This window comes from Styela clava, chromosome 5 (genome assembly GCF_964204865.1).
Source record: "Styela clava chromosome 5, kaStyClav1.hap1.2, whole genome shotgun sequence".
Taxonomy (NCBI): domain Eukaryota; kingdom Metazoa; phylum Chordata; class Ascidiacea; order Stolidobranchia; family Styelidae; genus Styela; species Styela clava.
In genome coordinates, this window is record NC_135254.1 from 3,193,739 (window position 1) to 3,212,113 (window position 18,375).

Below are 18,375 nucleotides of genomic sequence, written 5' to 3' on the forward strand. Positions count from 1 at the left end.
TATTTTTGTCTTGGCGGACTTTCTTTGTCTTGAAATTTTTGTATATGAATAAGGTGGATTAAATACAGTAGGGATATTATTTATAAATAATTTTTCGAAGCAAGTGCATGCTAGCTTAAAGGTAAAAGAGACTATCCATTGAGCAAAGTTACAGGTGATCACTGTACACTGAAACTGTATAGAATTATGACAGCAAATTGCCAGTTGATAAGCATGTGAAAATATTGCACAGGAAAAGTTTCCAATTATTAATTAGCCAATTTCTGGGTAAATGTTCTGAAACCTTCTATTTGAGGCTAACAAATAGCACATTTCTGAATGCCAATGGAAGGCAGCACCACATTGTATAATATCTTGTTAGTTAATTGTTCAGAACAACACTTCTATGCCTTTATCATCAAAAGGTAATTGACAAGATTAAGTATTATGCAATCACAAATAAGTCATTAGGAACGTACATATCAAGAAATGTTGAACATAGTATTAAACTTTAGGAAATTTAATTATTTGGACATTCAGCTCCACATAGTTTTGAATAGCATTGAAGAAGTTCTCTAGTTTCAGCACTTAGGATAGGATTTACATATTTATCCTGGGGAGAGGACAGCGATAAGACGGCTTAATCATATGGCAACTTATCGCCTCTCGTTCGGTTACCAGTCCATGCCGGATATGGGATTAGTTATCCAGTTATTTGTTTTCGGAAGCATGAACTTGACTTATTTGAAAGGTTGAAGATTTTAAATCAAATAATATATAAAAAATAATATATTTTCATCAATCCATTAATTTTTTTTATATTTACCTTCTTGAGTTTTTTAAAACATATGTTACCAGCTCTGGTTTGGATGTCATCAAATTGATGACTATTTGGTGAAGTGTTGTGAGCAAATCCTGACATGCTAAGTCTACATATTGATGCTCTGGGACTGTCCACTTGAAGTTTGGAGAATATTTGGAAATGGAGAATATTTATCTTAAATTATAAAGAATGACAGGCATTAATTCAGGGAGAGTGAGGAGGTATGAAGTCGAAAACTTCCAAAGAGGAATAAAAATGGAAAACAATGCTATGTGATGTAGTATTTAATAATAAATAAAATAAGGCCTCATTTTGTTAATGTGTAAAACTTTGTAACTCTAAAGTTAGTAGAAAACATGTAACCAGTTTATATTCGGTTCAGGCAATTGAGAGCAGTCACAGAAGCATTAAATTAAATTAAAGCAGCCTAAATTACGATATGCGCTGAGTCGGTAATTACGTAAAAAAATTGTTAATAACTGAAATTGAATTAATCGAAAGTAAGATTTAGGTTTGAATTGAAATAGAGGAAAGTAAAGAGGTTATTGATTCTGTTTCTTCTTTTTTTCCAACGCTAATATTTGGAAGCCAATGCTAAATGTTTATCAAACCTTCAAATACTTGAAAAAGGGGTTGGGCCAAAAGTAGATTAACAATTATTGAATTGATTAATTGGTACACTCTGTATATTAAATATACAGCTGTAGCATACAGACATTTTTACTTTCACAAAAAAAATAATTTTTATTTGAATGTTTCTCCCTATTCTTATTTTCCCATATAGAATGGATTTAAAGATTTAGGATTCATTACAGAATGCTACAATAGTCTATTAATCTGGGGTATACATTTACTGATTAGAAGAGGCAGCAGTTATCTAAATGTTATACGAAATACCCCAATGGCAACCGTGCTTTTGACAAGTGAGCACCAAGTGATTCCAGTTTGCCAGTTCTGCAATGTGCATGTGTTTCATTTGTGAAACAGTCATGTTCAAGTTGTTCCAGAATGCTTTAGTACAAGGCTGCCCAACACGCGGGCCGCCGGACTGTTTTTTGCCTTTTAAAGTTTGTAAGCAGACTTTTTAAATTTTTACTATGTTATATATCAATATACAGTATATGCTTCAAGTATGTTTCGTGATTTTGATTTTTATCGCCAACGTAAAACGTCAACAATATCTTTGCTACCAGTCCAGGGACTCGTCATTTTATGTTTGTATTTTTGTTTATGTTATGTTTGCTTCAAATAATATTTCGGAAATATCGTCACTCCGTATCCCTCAATAATTCTGATAAAATTGACTTATGGCATTGCTATCATATTAGTCACAAATCAGTATATATGGTCTATTCGTCCAGAAATCTTTGTAATGTTACTTCATTAAATACTTGTATTGGTATTTTAAATTTTACAAAACGGCCCACTAAAACATGCTATTCCCGCGACATTGGCGCACATTAAGCTCATTTAAACATTGAGGCAGTATCATAGCTGTGAATGAATGAAAACACCATAACGCAAATATAACACTCACTTTCGACGTGATGTGTGTGTTCTCGTGTGGTCGTCGAAAATCCCCAAGTGTAATGTGTAATAATTGATTATTTGATTTGGCGGCCCGCTAGTGTCATGTCCACTCTCCGTGTTACCAGATATTCGAATAGTAAACTGCTATTCTAATATTCGACTTGATACTCGAATAATTTGCCAGCTCTACCCAGTAACCATAGAGCAATTATTAACTTGATCGATTTTATGTTATTAAACTTGCCTTTTATGTATTATGTAAATTACCTACACCGAAATCAGTACCTAGCTGGTATTAATGTTTGGTACAAACGTTTGCAGCCCGCGACGAATTTCGTCACGTGAAAGTGGCTCGCGAGACGAAAAGGTTGGGCAGGCCTGCTTTAGTATATTGGTTTCTGTATTCTGAGGTAATGTATAGGGTCAAAATACTCATTATTTAATGCATAACCACGTAAGTGTTTTATTAGAAAATCCTTACATTCTTAAACTCTGCTCTGCTGTAAACTGTAGCTAGTTTATAGTAACGGTAGTTTATTTTATCTAAAATCTTTCATTCCCAAATTGTTACGAGAGGCCAGGCTTTGTCATGATATGTATATAATTATTGTGTGGAGATATAACTCTTGCTATTATTGGAGGCAAAATTGTGTGTTTGTTTCACCCCCGTGGATTTTGCTATATTATCATATATTCATTCAGCAGTATTGAAGGGTCTTCATTATATTAAGGATGTGGTTGTAACTCTCAAAATTGTAAGATTTTCTATTCGACTTTGAGCTCTTCCTTAATGTGGTTATGGTTATGTGCAAGAGGTGTAGAGTTAAGAGGTTATACAGATCATATTTCTGCTTATTAGGCTTGTCTTGTCAATCTACTTCCGTAGCTAACTCTCGACACAGTAGTAACGCACACATAAACACATCCAACTTGTATGAAAGAACTTGTAATGAAAGTATATGTACAGTATATACAAGTCACAGTCAAGTAAAATTCCACAATCAGGTAAAAGTTCCACAGTAGATAAATGGCAGTGTAACACAGTGAATATTCTCTCTCTGCACGGTAGTGTATACGTGAGTATGGTGTGCATATAGTGATGTATTGTATGGTGTATGGTGACAATATATTTGTGTCTCCAGCCCAACAACAGTACTTAAATTTAGATACAAGACACAAAAACAAGAAAATACCATATTTAGCCTCGGATATACAACTCAATTAGAACTTATATTACTAAATAACGCTGAACTTCCCTAAATATCTTAACAATCCTAGATTAGCATAATTGAACCTACAATTTGCAAAACAATGCTGCAAAGTAACCGCTGAAGCTAACAAAGAAATTCATGAGACCAGGCCTCATTGCACTGTATCCGACACTAATAAATAGGACACCACCAGTATGATACAATAAGAATAACAAGGGCATGAATACAAATCAGCTAATATAAGAGAGTATTGCACCATCATTGCCAAAACTTTCTCTCGGTCAGGGCTCATAATATGAACAAACGAATAAATAAACGAGAGCAAGTCTGAACACGTTTATCGGGACCAGAATAACTAAAATGAATAGGTTAATTCACGAAAGTTAAATTTCTGCCTGTAACAAGAGGATTGCTGGACTCCTCGCCGCTGTTGGGTGGTTCACGTTATCGCTGGTCCGATACAGCTTCCTCCATAATCAGGTCCATGCTTCCGAAAACAAAGCACTAACTAATCCCATACTCGACTTATAATGGTAACCGAACGAGAGGCCGTGGTTCGCCATAGGGTTAAGCTGTCTTATCAGCTTTCCTCTCCCCCAGGATAAATATGTAATATACTTAAATTTTAGGAGTTTGCTAAAGTACGAAGATGAATTCACAAGTAATAAACCAGGCTAGAGCAAAACAGTCAGACCGTCTCATGACATCATATGACAGGTTCAAAGAGAAAGCGTTTCTTTGCGATTTCAACATCAACGTTGGTGACAAATCATTCCGAGTGCATCGTACTGTCTTGGCAGCCTCTTCAGAATACTTTGAAGCCATGTTTTCAAGCAACTTGAAGGAAGTTCATGAAGGTCACGTTGATATGAAGGATGTCGATCAGAATGGGATCGCACAATGTGTAGAGTTCATGTATAAAGGAAAAGCTGATTTGAAAATAGAAAACATTCAGCATATCCTGCATGCTTCCAATCTTTTACAAATGGAGGAATTAATGAATCTTTGTTTTCGATTCTTGGAAATTACCATTTCTCCAATAAATTGTCTCTCTGTAATCAATTTGGCTCAAATGTATGATCGCCGTGATATAATACAACAAGCCGAACAGGTCGTGATTGATAATTTTGAAGCTGTTATTTCTTCCGAGATGTTTCCATTCATAACCAAATCAGATCTCTTGCGTTACATGAGAAATGAGACTTACCAAACATCATGGAAAGCTGTGGTAACATGGGCAAAAAGAAAAGATAACGTACATGTTTCTGAACTTGTCAGCATCGAGCAATATCCCTTTAAATTTCTTCTACAAACTGTCCTTGAAGAACCCATTGTTAAAAACAATAAAACAGCTGAGAAATCGGTAATCACTGCATTATTTTCTGACGTCAAGAAACTTGAGACTAACCTTGAGATTGACAACTGTTTTATCTTGAAGAATCTTTCTGAAACCAATCAAATTCCTGAACAAACAACAGTGAAGGATTCCATTAATCGATACTTTGAGACAAATTTTGAACAAATTATCAAGAAAAATGAATTTCGTGATATTAGCAAGGATGACATAATAAGACTTTTCAAATCTTCAGGCACAAAGTATTCCTCGGAGGCTGTCAAATATGAGGCGATGATGAAATGGGTGAAACATGATGTCAAAAACAGGAGGAAATTATTTCAGGGCTTGTTTAATCTCATTAAACTTAAAGATTTATCTCTTAAGTTTCTGAAAGAAATAGTTCGACCTGAACCCTTGGTAAAAAAGTCAGATAAATGTTACGATTCGCTGATGGATGAATTATTTTCACGAGCATCTTCAAAAGCTGAAGAAAAACCAGAGGCAGATATAATAGTCATACTAGATTCAAGCTCTTCAGAGGATGATGAGGAAGGATCTTCTGTCATTCTAGGTGCATCAGGTTTTTGCAGTTTTCATGAATGGGGGGTCTGGTAATGTGGTTCTGTAATATCTTTCATAAAACTCTCATTTGGCTAACAATTGGCCCAGAGTATACGCAACGTTGGCTAATTATTCGAAAAATATTGAAATATTGAAAAACTTTTTGTTATTGAAGTGCATTAAGAGGTGCGAACGAAACTAAATTTCAAGCCCTGGCTTTCCGATAGTCAGTCGCATGTATGAATACATTATAAATTCTATAAAATAATTTGAAATAGGTGAATTCTATAATATTTTTAGTAACTGATGTTTCTGACCCAGGTCTCTGTTATTGGATAAACACATGACCTGGCACATTTGAAGTTACCCATGTTAGTAGTGTTTTTTTTACATCATAACCGCAGACATTTGACACATTAAATTACAAAACATATACTGATATCTTTTGTTATGTAAAACGGCACTTTATTTCAAAGAACAAGATTTTTCCTTGTAAGGCATTGCCTACCCAATCTTTTACACACTTTGACATGACACAGGGTTTGAACCTGTGATGTGTAATCTGTCATGTCATCCTACAGTTAAATCTAGCTCTTTAACCACTAGACCAGGGGTTCTCAACCTTTTTTATGTCCCGTACCCCCCGAGTCACGAAACAATCAACGCGAACCCTCGTAATCAGGCATCGAACTAAGTTGTGATATATTGACTAACAATTTGTTGCAACAACAATTCATTGACCATAATGTAACTAAATTAAATATTCGCGTTGATATTACTGCCCTTGTCGCCTGCCTAACTAACGAATTCTTAAAATCTTTCCCAAGTTTCAATAAGCATAATCACTTTCTCCAATGCTCGCAGCACACTGTCTTAGAGATTTCAGTTTGCTTGCAAAGCCGTGAATTTCACATTGTTGCGTCACAATCACAACAACGCAAGAACATGGAAAATCTACGTTTCAAATTGGCACGCATTTTACTCTGGTAGTAATAAAGGATAAACAGCAACACAAAAAAATCCGCCTGCCTTCCAAGTATCCCTGGAAATCTTCTCGTAAAACCCCTGGGGGTTCGCGAACCCCAGGTTGAGAACCCCAGGTTGAGAACCCCCTGCACTAGACCATTGGTTGGAAACTTTTTGAGCCGCGCCCTCAAATCTTACAAACTTTTCGCTCCCCTTTTGCTTTGAAAAAAGTCAAATGCCCTCGTAATTGGCAGGTTACTTTGTTTAATGTTGGCGCTGTAAGCGAGTTGGTCTCATAACCTAATTGCTCAAATTTTTATAGGCATAAAAACGCATTGGAGTATAACCTCATCGTTCACTGTCGTATGAATAAAGCCATACTTGAGATAATCGTCATCATACATTCTTCTTTTCTGGTCATTTTGCAATACTTCGTAAATACAAGCTGAATTTTATTTAACCGGACGAGCGGTCATGGTTTGTCATATGATTAGGCCGTCTCATTCACTTTCCTCTCCCGCAGGTTGAATATATAAATCTTGAAAATCAAGGCTCAGGGTGGGCAACCACTTTCTTGAGTCGGCCGGTTCTAGATTGCTTACTGGGCCGATTGCTCCATATGAAACACAAAATAAAAACAGTTCATTTACAAACAAACAGCTAATGTACAACAAAAATGTATTGTACCAAGTGGCTCAAGGGAGTTTTGCGGGTCGGAACTCCCCTCATCCCCTTTTTTAAAATTTTTGAAGACTTATAAAGCCGCCAATGGCGCATGCAATTGCGTTTCGATAATAAGAAAGTGAATCCACAACCAAAATTTTTGGATTGAAAAGCGACAATGTAAAATATCAAAAAATAAAAAAGGAAACCATACACCATAATTTTTGTTTTAGGAGGCCCACGACGAACAGTTTTTGAATCCTAGCCTCAGAAATTTGTTACAATAAATTGTTCGAAGATACATTAATTTACAAACTAAGCCATATACTTCACTTACTGATATCTATTGATATGTAAAAAGGCACTTTATTTGAAAGAACCAGACTTTTCCCTATATGGCGTTGTCTACCTTATTTATTACACACTTTGGGGTGGGGGGACGGGGCATAGAGTTTGAAACCTGAAATGTGTAATCTGTGAAACCAACAGTTAAGTCTACCGCTTTACCCACTAGACCAGGGGTGGGCAACCCCTGGCACGCATGCCAAACTTGGCACGCAGGCCCATTTATTTGGCACGCGAGCGAGGCCTCAGAAACGAGATCGTCCTATTTCAGATAAAAACATTGTTACGTAATATATATTTCTGATTGATTTATGATGTGCAGCTCATGTTGGTTAGTGTCACTTGCTAACTTACTGTTATAAATTGATTTCGAAAGAAATATAAGCTATTGGGAAAGGGAATACAAGAGAGAAGTGCAGAAAATGAACTATTACATGATTGGGATGCCATTCCTGAAAATTTTTCCAAAACCTAAAAACTTTGCAACTACATTACTTTACAACAGGGGTCGGCAAACTGAAGGCCAAATGCGGCCCGCGAGCTAATTTGTTGCGGCCCTCGATCAACCCGACATTTATTGAATGAAACAATAATTGATCCCAAATTTATTATTGTCTGAACGCGGATTTATGTGGTAATAAGTTCTGCTGTATGGCGCTTGTTTTGTAATATGTAGCGTCAGTTGCATGTCGTTCGAGTTAATTGTGATTTTTGAAATTCAAAAATGTTTGGGAAACGCAGGGTAGCTCGCGACGAGGGCCGAACATTCCAATGTGCGAAACATGTGATGGGCACGTTCGGAAAAACATATTGCTGCGAACAGCTTTATCTAAAATGCATTACACTTGGAATAAACTTCGTACTCGCTTGTCAGATCTTCTACGGACGACGTACCGTGGGCAAGTTCGCATAAAAACATCATCCTTCACATTAATCACAAGTAAATAAAAACAATATGTTGTTGGATAATATATATATATTAAAACGGCACATACACATCTCATAGCAGCAGGCTTTCAACAAAACAATAGAAGGTGTGAATGCGCCACAATATTCAATCTAGCGATTGTTCGAAGGCGGAAATATTGCAGCTTGCGCGTTACAGGGAATGTGTATATTTGGCCCGCGAGTACATAAAGTTTGCCGACCACTGCTCTACATCATCTGCATATACTTGTGAATCTTTGTTTTCAGTTATGATTGGAACTTTATTAAGTTTTTTTAGTCAAGTCTTTACTATTTACTAAGTCTCGTATCAGGAGTAGCTTGGAAGTTGAAACCAGTAGTTCGTGTATTTCTTTGAAAGATACAAAATATAAACCCATGTAAAGTCTCTATCAGCGGTAATGCAGCAGCAGAAGTCTCACTGATAGAATAAGAAAAGTAATCAAATCTATTTGTCGGACTGATATTTATCCGAATAGTGAATCCGTCTGTACATGTTTAAAAGGTTTATTATTATTTATTTTAGGTTTGGAAGTAGCAAAGCATTGCTTTTAATTCTGGTCGGCACGCGGAAGAATTTTGTCGTTAAATTTAGCCGATTTTGTCACGCGAGCCGGAAAAGGTTGCCCAACCCTGCACTAGATCATTGGTTTTTAAACTTTTTGATCCGCGCCCCTTTTGAAAAATCTTAAAACTTTGCCCCCCCCCCCCACCCTTTTGCTTTGAAAAAAGTCAAATGCTTTTGTAAAAGGCAGGTTACCTTGTTTAATGATGATGCTATGCTGTAAATCAGTTGGTCTCATTGCTTTACTGCTAGAATTTTTATAGGCATAAAACGCATCGGAGTACAACTTTGCCATTCACTGTCGTATGTATGAAGCCATACTTGAGATAATCGTCATCATACATTCTCCTTTTCTGGTCATTTTGCAATACTTGGTAAATACAAACTGAATTTACCTAAAACAAAACGCAATAACCGTATATTTTTTGCGCTTTAATGTATTTCCTGCTTAAACGGTCTCATAACACACATAAAATCCCAAATAAGTGTTTACTTCAGGGGTTTCCAACTCAAAACATGTCGCGGGCCACTTTTTGAAATTTATTGACCACGCAAACCAAGAAACTAGGTACAAAAATGGGTATCTGAATGTATTGTGTTGAAATTACACTTGAATCTTACAGCAAACGAGAGTTTGGCCTTATTTTGCGTTGGTGTGCTAGTCTTAAGACAACATGCAAACGCTCGTCTGTTAGTCGTGTGCGGAGGGCTGACTTGCTAATTTTCATAGTCGAAAAAAACTGCTCGTAAATATAAGACTGATAAAAATCGCAGGTATGCAAAGTGAATGTGCAATTAGCTTTGCAAACCTTTCTTCGGGCACAATGGACTGACCGAATCTCGTTTATTTCGTCACAATGAACATGCGAAATGAAATTATCGCATTTATAATTGCATTATAACAATATAAGAAAACATGAACGTGGACAACAGGGGAGAATTTTGCTTCACTTTTTACAGTTTGTCGGACCGGACTCTTGATGATGAATGACACGACAAAACCCACTAATAGTTGACATCGTATTATTTTAGTTTTTTGTGGGAAAATCCCAACAATGACGCGTGTTGGAGACCCCTGGTTTACTTAATCACTATTGAGCTATGCAAAAATCCATTTACAGTGTGTTAAAAATTAAAACACACTTTAAAACATTAAACCGTGTGCCGCTTACAGGTTGACCATTGTAACAGCATAAATAAAGAAAAACATCGTTAACATAATAATCATTTTTAACGTGTGTTGTCACTCATGCTAGTTCGTCAGCGTTTCATTGACATTGTGAGAAAAAGGTCTTTGTGCATTCGCATAAACAACACAAAGGTACATCATTATAAAGCAACAAGAACGTGATTTCAAATGGGCATCTTGTGACCTTTTGCGCCCCCAGTTTAAGAACCACTGCACTAGACCATGTCATTGCCCAAAAACTAAATAACCACACAATAGCTTAATTACATCTAGGTACCATAATTTTCATTCTTTTAATTTATAATTTTTACATATCGTGGTAACTTTTGAATATACTTAAACCCCTCAATCACAAGCATTTTTGCTAAAATAAGAACAAACTTTATTTTTATCATTAAGTTTTGATTTTATTTATCCAGGTGCAGAATCTCAGTCTTCAATCCAAAATACTTCTCGTCTAAGAATCATCAACCAACAACCATCTGGTGGGAGGCTGGAAAGGAGAACGTCGCGGAAATCACTGCCAGGATATGAAGGAAGGCAGACTCTTCTAATCACCCTTGCCATCACCTACTCATTTCCTGCTGGATGTCTGAAAGTGAGTTATGTAACAAATTTAATTGTTGGTAGGAAAATATATTATGGATTTATTGGAATCAAGATTCTTAACTAAGATATTCTTGTTTGCTTTTTTATATCAATCCCCATTGTACTTCAACATATTTGAACATCAATCAATAGTAGTATCCTTCCTGAATTAAAGACCAGTGAATTAAATGAAGAATCACAATTTGTTGATAACAATATTTAGGGATGCCCACAACCTAATAGTTTGATATCCTAGAATTCTTTGGTACAATTATTGTCATTGTGCAATTTCTTGAATCGATTCATTGAGGGGTCACAAATATATATCTTATTGTCAATTGAGAAGCAAAATCATTATATTATGTTAAAATTTACTAAATATAACATGTAAACAAAAACGTGGATGGAAAATTTTCTGTCATACCTTTTGATTTCATAAATGCTCCAAATATGGTGATTTTGATATAATGGCAAAGACATCCCTTATAATAGTACTGTCATGTTACTTTTTTATGCGATGCTTATTCATGTCTTTTGCTCGGTACAAGGCCCTATACAAGCAGCCCATATATTTAGTAGGGTGGTTCACATGGCCAACTGGTCTGTTACAGCCTCCTCCACCATCAAGTCCATGCTTCCGAAAACCAATAACTGGCATAACAATCTCTTACGTGTTATAGACTGGTAACCGGATGAGAGGCTGTGGTTCGCCACTTGATTAATTAAGTCCTCATATCGGCTTTTCTCTCCCCATGATAAATATGTTAATTCTGTCATATCTTATATTTAATGAAATTCAAGCTATCAGACACTGATATCTAATGATATTTAAGGAGATATTATTATTTCGAATTTCTGGTACTGCATTTCCTATTCAATTGATTTCATCCTGGGTGAGGTAGTTGTCATGGGGATTTGAACCGAGATGTTCAATATGTGATGTCAGCTTAGTTCAGTCAAACACTTCAACCATTAAGACGACTGTTCCAAAATGTTTTGTTTGTGTGGCGCTAAGTTATTAGGAAAAAAAACTAACAGCGTGCTTATGGAAAAAATTTGAATAAAATTCAATATTGTGATCATTAATGTGTACTTTATGTTTGTAAACATATACGCCTAATGTCAACTTTTCTCTGCCTGATTTTATTTTGAAACTCTAAACAAACTCAACAATAAACAGATAAATAAACTGCAGCTTGGGAAATTGCAGCAAGCAGTGTCCATCTCTATTGTTGCGTAACACTAGTGCACCGCGGTACACCCTTTGGTAACCACTGCATTAGGCCATTGCACAGTCCAGAAGCTTGAAAGCTTTGTTTGCATTCACCCTCATGAGTTATTGCTTTTCGTATAAATATGAATATAAAGAATCAGGCAGTATTTTGTATAATGCTTATAAGGGTTGACTCTGGTTCATGCTTTGTCCATCTATAATTAATTTAAACTGGTATGCTGATTGAATTCAGTTCTAATGGAAATCAAAGCTTTGAAAGGTTTGTTATTGAGAAAAAGTTCGAATATAGAAGCCATTTGTGCAGTAAAATCATAACATAGCCATATATAGATCATGCTTGTTGAAACTTGAGTAATATTAAACTCATGGTTTGTTTAAATTTAATTTGTTCATAGAATTTAGTTCTGCTATGTTTAATTTAGAATTTGATTCAATGATGCAGTAAAATCACGACAAGCTAAATATTTAGCGGACTTCCTTATAATTTCTGATTTCAATGTTTAATTAAGTTGTTGGGTTGTCAAGTTGAATTAATCTATTAGAAACACCAAGTATTTTGTTAGAAAATTTTTAACTTCTGCTAAACCTTCATAGATATTCTGATATTTATATCAGTTTAACAAACCCCCAGGTATGGGAGATGATTAGTTATGTTTGTTTCTTCAGGGGGTTTCATATGAAGCTCAAGAATTCACTGAATATTTGCCAACTACTACTCATGGATGGGAATGTGTCAACTTACTCAGACAAGCATTCAATGCAGGATTGATTTTCAAGATTCAGGAAGTTGGTGACAGAAAAGGAAAAATTGTTTGGAACGATGAGTTTCCTCATAAGACTAATAAAACTGGAGGACCTGAGAAGTAAGTACTTTGTGTGTTTTATGTTTGGTGGTTAACTTACTTCATAAAATGTTAAGAAATAGGAAGGAATAAAACTGATTTTAAAATTTTGTTATTCCTTCGTTTTGCACTACATCACAGTTCTTTTGGGAGTCCAATTTTAACAGCTAAATAAAATTATAGGGAATAAATTTCACCAATAAGAATATTGGAATTCATTTTTCACGATTTGCAAAGCATAAAAGGCATATTGGATAAAATAGCTTTCTAAAAATTATTTTGTTTTGTCCAGTCGTTTTTTTCTTGTCTTTGCTCAGAAGAAAACTGAACTCATCTATCTTTATGTGAAGATGATTTACTTCATTTAAAGGCACTTTATTGTTTCTAAACTACCAGGGTCTGATCCAAAGATCCCAAACAACCACTCAACCATTAAGACTACGACTTGTATATATTAAATAGATTAGATATCTAAATTATGGTATTGGTACCAATGCTATTGTTATACTTCACCCTGAGCAAGGCTCCATACAAGCAGTTCTGACAGACTTATCAAATCAATGGTATTCTTATAATTCACTCTGACCAACTATGTTAATTAAACTGCCTGGTCATCGTGTACAGGAGATTATTTGCTATGACTTTATAAATTAGTATGATTTTCATTTCATCTGAAATTGTAATAACCTGTGAGGTGAGCAGGGAGCGAAGTTAATTTTGACATTTTTTTGGTATCAATTCAAAACTAGAGTTGTATTTTTTCAATTATTTTTTTAGTTTTAGGCTTCTTAATTTTGAAGCAAAAGTCGAAATTTCTGACATACATTGGCGTACAAATTTTCTAACACAAACTAAAATGGTCACTCATGATAAATTTAAATGTTTTGACTTTTACTCGATTGCTCAGACGAAATTTTGGTACTCCCAAAGTATTTGACCAAGATGGCGGACACTGGAATTTAGTATGTGTACCAGGTTAGGGTTAGGCTATAATTTCAAGTAGAAATACTACGGGAGCAATTGGCTAGTCTCCAAACTCGTAATAGAACTAAAGGAAATTGGAATAAAATTATGGTCGTATCTAAACCTGGTACACATACTACGTTCCGGTGTCCACCATCTTGGTTCACATGCTTCCAGATTATTTTTTTAGTTTTAGGCTTCTTAATTTTGAAGCAAAAGTCGAAATTTCTGACATACATTGGCGTACAAATTTTCTAACACAAACTAAAATGGTCACTCATGATAAATTTAAATGTTTTGACTTTTTCTCGATTGCTCAGACGAAATTTTGGTACTCCCAAAGTATTTGACCAAGATGGCGGACACTGGAATGTAGTATGTGTACCAGGTTGGGGTTAGGCTATAATTTCGAGTAGAAATACTACGGGAGCAATTGGCTAGTCTCCAAACTCGTAATAGAACTAAAGGAAATTGGAATAAAATTATGGTCGTATCTAAACCTGGTACACATACTACGTTCCGGTGTCCACCATCTTGGTTCACATGCTTCCAGGGCGCCGAATATTTTTTATTCCTAGAACCCAATTCTGTATTTCAATACTCTTTATTGTTAAACCGAAAACTTACCAAATTTCCATCATATTTCTATAAACATGTTCAAACTAAGTTCATGAATACTTTTTTATTTCAGCAATGGATATCCTGATCCAAACCATACAATGAAACTGAAAAAAGCATTGGAGACGAAAGGATTTGAGTATGATGGATCAATATGGGTGAGATAGTTCAATTCATTTGACACTCTGGCAAAATATTGCTTTCCCACTTTCCCCAACATGCATCCATATTTATAGTCTTAAATTCCTGAAATAACAAGTTGGATAATCATCACTTGAAACTGAATTGAGTAATGAACTCGCATTGGTATAGGAAGTACATAAAGAGTTGCTTGTTTACATGAAATTTTCTCCGATTCTAATAATTCGATTTGAAAAGCCCAGCCCTAAAGACATCATAAAGTGCTCTACTGTCACATATGATGTCACAATAACAGGATTTTGTAAGGTTTTAAAATGCAAATTCAAAAGCGCAATCTTCAATGAGACACTCTATCTGCTGGGCAGTTTTTATTGACAATATAGGTTCAAGGTCCACTTTTACATCCACTCAGTTCTTTTGATTTCAATCAGTTGCTTTGCCATTTCACTATTGCAGTGGTGACAAAACAATGTGTAGGATATGGAGATATAAATAATAAAGAAATGTTTTTTCTTCCACGTTTTTCCCTCCGAACAAGGCTCTGTACAAGCATCCACTGATATGTAAATGACTAGTATTTTACAGAGATACTGTAATTTTACCAGTGACAAGAACTTAGTTTTGAAGTTTGGGGAATGTGTAGCTTGGATAGATATAATAAATATAACAAAAACATAACATGTTTGAATAAGCTGCCCTATCATAGTGTACAGATATACAAATTCTAGTTTTATTCTATTGGCTCTTTCTTGTATGTATTCTTTTTTCACTCTTACTACATATTTTGACTCCTGTAACATTTTCTTTTCACTTCCAGTAAATCTGATTCCACTTCTTCCTGCATACAATACTGAACGGAGATGTTGAACTCGCCTTCATTAAAACTACATCAAAGACCAAAGCAATAATGCCATTGCAGCCATAATGAAACCATAAAAATATTATTATTATGAGAAAATTTAAGAATCAGAATTGTATTTGTGCTATTTCCGTGAGACTTGTATAATAACTGTGCTGCCATCGCAGATTACACATCTCAAGTTTAAATTCTATGGCCCAACTCACCAGGAGTGTATTAGATTTGGTAGGCAATGTTGAACGGAAAAGATTTTAATCCTCCCAAATAAATAGTAGCTTCCTCCTTACATATTGTTGGATATCAGTGGCTGCTAAAATTAAGATTTTTGGGGCATTTTTTGATAATTTTTGTGGCTTCCATTGCCCTGAGCAAGCATCCAATGAGAAATATGGAACATTCTATATTGCACGAAATATTCCTGTTTAGCACTGTATATAACACGCTGGGTGCGGTGGTGATTGAACTTGGAGGTGGTGGGCATATGACCTGGGTTCTTTAGTCAGACATTTCAACATAGTCAAGTCCAAAACACTACGCTAATAGGATGGCAGTATTGTCAATATATGAGATTAGGTGGAATCAATCAGCATTATTATTAAAACATTATTTATTTGCATCAATTATATACTATTATATGATTAAAATATGTTGAATTAGCTGGCATTTTTGTGTCAGTCACTCTACTTTAAAATTGGCTCGAAAATTCCCATTGGTTCATAGTTTGGCCAAAAATTAATTTTTCAAGTCTAATTTGATTTTAAAAATGTCCAACCTTGTGTAATTGAGCACATGAATTAGGCTGTATAAATATCCTATTTCTGCTCTGGGTCCTAATTGTCGACCACATCTAAATGTATTAGTAATCGAAACATCTTTAATTTTCAATGTCATTCTTATGCATATTATTATATTACTTTTATGGCATATTGTATAATTATTCCTTAGGTTCCCCACTGCTGCTGTTAATTATACCACATTCCATCCAAACAATTCTTCGAAGCTCCTAATTGCCAACCACCGCTATATATATATATATATAAATATCCTATATCAATTTAATGTATCATTTTCATAATTACGCAACCAAGCAAAGTTCTGTATAATATAGGGTACTACCGAAGTATGGGAACCAAGATGGCGGACACCAGAACACAGTATGTGTACCAGGAGAGGGTTAGGCGATAAGTTCAAGTACAAATACTACAGGAGTCACTTGGCTAGTCCCCGAACTCATAATACAACTGAAATAAAAAAAATTGGAATAAAATTATGGCCTAACCCTTTCTGGTACACATACTACGTTCCGGTGTCCGCCATCTTGGTTCACATGCTTCGGGAATCGGGAGTACCTAATATATATCAAGCATCTGACAATATACGAATTAAGAGTTCCAGCAAAATCATTATATGGAAATACGTGACTTTGTATACTCTTGCACTTCAAAATTAATTTGGCTATGTGCTCAAGTGTATTCTATGTGTTCTTGAACAAATTTAATAATAATATAAACAAATGTGCTAATATTTTTTATAACAATTTATGTAATCAAGCCAATACTGTATTCACAAACTATTAGGAGTTCTGAAGCAAAAATACCACTGAGTTAATATTCCAGCAAAAATTTTTTTTATATGATTCAACTTTATAAATAATTTGATATGCATTAAAGTGTTTTTCGAACCAATTTGATATAAAGAATGTGCTATCTTGCAAAATTGATTATCATGCTGAAATTGTTTCAATATGGAGGACGGCTATTTTTTTACTCCAAATGTATAAAACCAGTCTTAGTAACCAATTTATTACATTATGAGATTTATGGGGTCCAATTGTGAGTACTCCCGTACAGTGTTCCCTCTAAGGTGTGCGCGCGCACACAGCTTTCAGAGGCTGCGCACACGCATAGATTTACTGCGCACGTATTTCGATGCTATGTAACAATGTGCTCGTTTGGCAGGTTGAGAAAGTTTGTTGTTGGCCCACTTATTACCCGGTTAGAACGCCAAAAATTCTTCATTGGTTTTTGCATAAATATTAGTCATTTCCAAAAAAGTGCGCACACACCAAAATTTCTGCGCACATACATCAAAAAATTAGAGGGAACATTGCTCCTGTAGTATGTGTACCAGGTTGGGGTTAGGCTATAATTTTATTCCGATTTTCCTTATTTTCTATGCCGAGTTCGGGGACTGTCTGTGTTATCCAAGTGAATATCCCCCTGCCCATAGGTTTCAGTCCTCTTACACAACTTGATGTAAAGTAGGCAAATAAAATTAGTTACCTCCATATTGGTACACATACTTCTGGAGCGCTCAGTTGTGTATAAAATAACAAAGTCCTTGGTATGGAGATTTCTGGCTTCAAACCAATAATAATTCAGCAAATCTGCTTTCAGTTGACATGACAAATACCGGTACTAGATTGTTTATTTGGCCATTTTCTAGGGGGTGTGTAACCTTTAGAGCCAGATAGAAATAACTGGGTAAAACTGCGGCTACCAAAGCTTTATTTAACATACGATAGTCTTCCTTGCAGTTGCGGCTGCAGCTTTATATACATACATGCTTTCCTGTAGTCGCAGGCACAAAAATTTTGGTTATTGATCTTATGACTCGAGTAGTTCGCTTTGCACAAGCCAGCTGTTGGACTCAGGTATAGGCTTCGCAACGGGACTGAAATTACAAAAATAAAAACCTGCTTCATGGCCTAAAGGTCATTCAAATATGGCATCACAATCTTTTCTTCAGGGCTGCATTTGCCAAGTGTGCTGCAGGTTGCACACCCCTAACATACACAAAGAACCTACATCTAATGCTTATGGACTAGGACAAGACAACTCGACCATATAGCTTGTGGTTGAACTACCATTTACCATAATTAATTCTGAAGGTATCTGGAAATGCGAGGAAATTACCAAAAATAAAAATTCCATTCCACAGTATGATAATAACTCTAAAATAAAAAACAATTCACTGCTTTTGTCCAGAAGTAAGACTAGCTATAGAATTCCACCTAC

At 35.4% G+C, this 18,375-nt stretch overlaps 2 protein-coding genes across 2 annotated transcripts in view; both read left to right on the plus strand.

Moving 5' to 3' along the window:
* The window catches only part of LOC144422696 (uncharacterized), a 486,406-nt gene that overhangs the window by 93,814 nt on the left and 374,217 nt on the right, over positions 1-18,375 (plus strand). The window lies entirely within an intron of this gene.
* Positions 4,156-17,989, plus strand: LOC144422703 (uncharacterized). The gene is made up of 5 exons (XM_078112430.1): positions 4,156-5,450; positions 10,533-10,711; positions 12,602-12,798; positions 14,432-14,516; positions 15,317-17,989. Exons 1-5 carry the CDS (start codon positions 4,193-4,195, stop codon positions 15,317-15,319), a joined length of 1,722 nt encoding a protein of 573 aa, XP_077968556.1. The 5' UTR covers positions 4,156-4,192; the 3' UTR covers positions 15,320-17,989.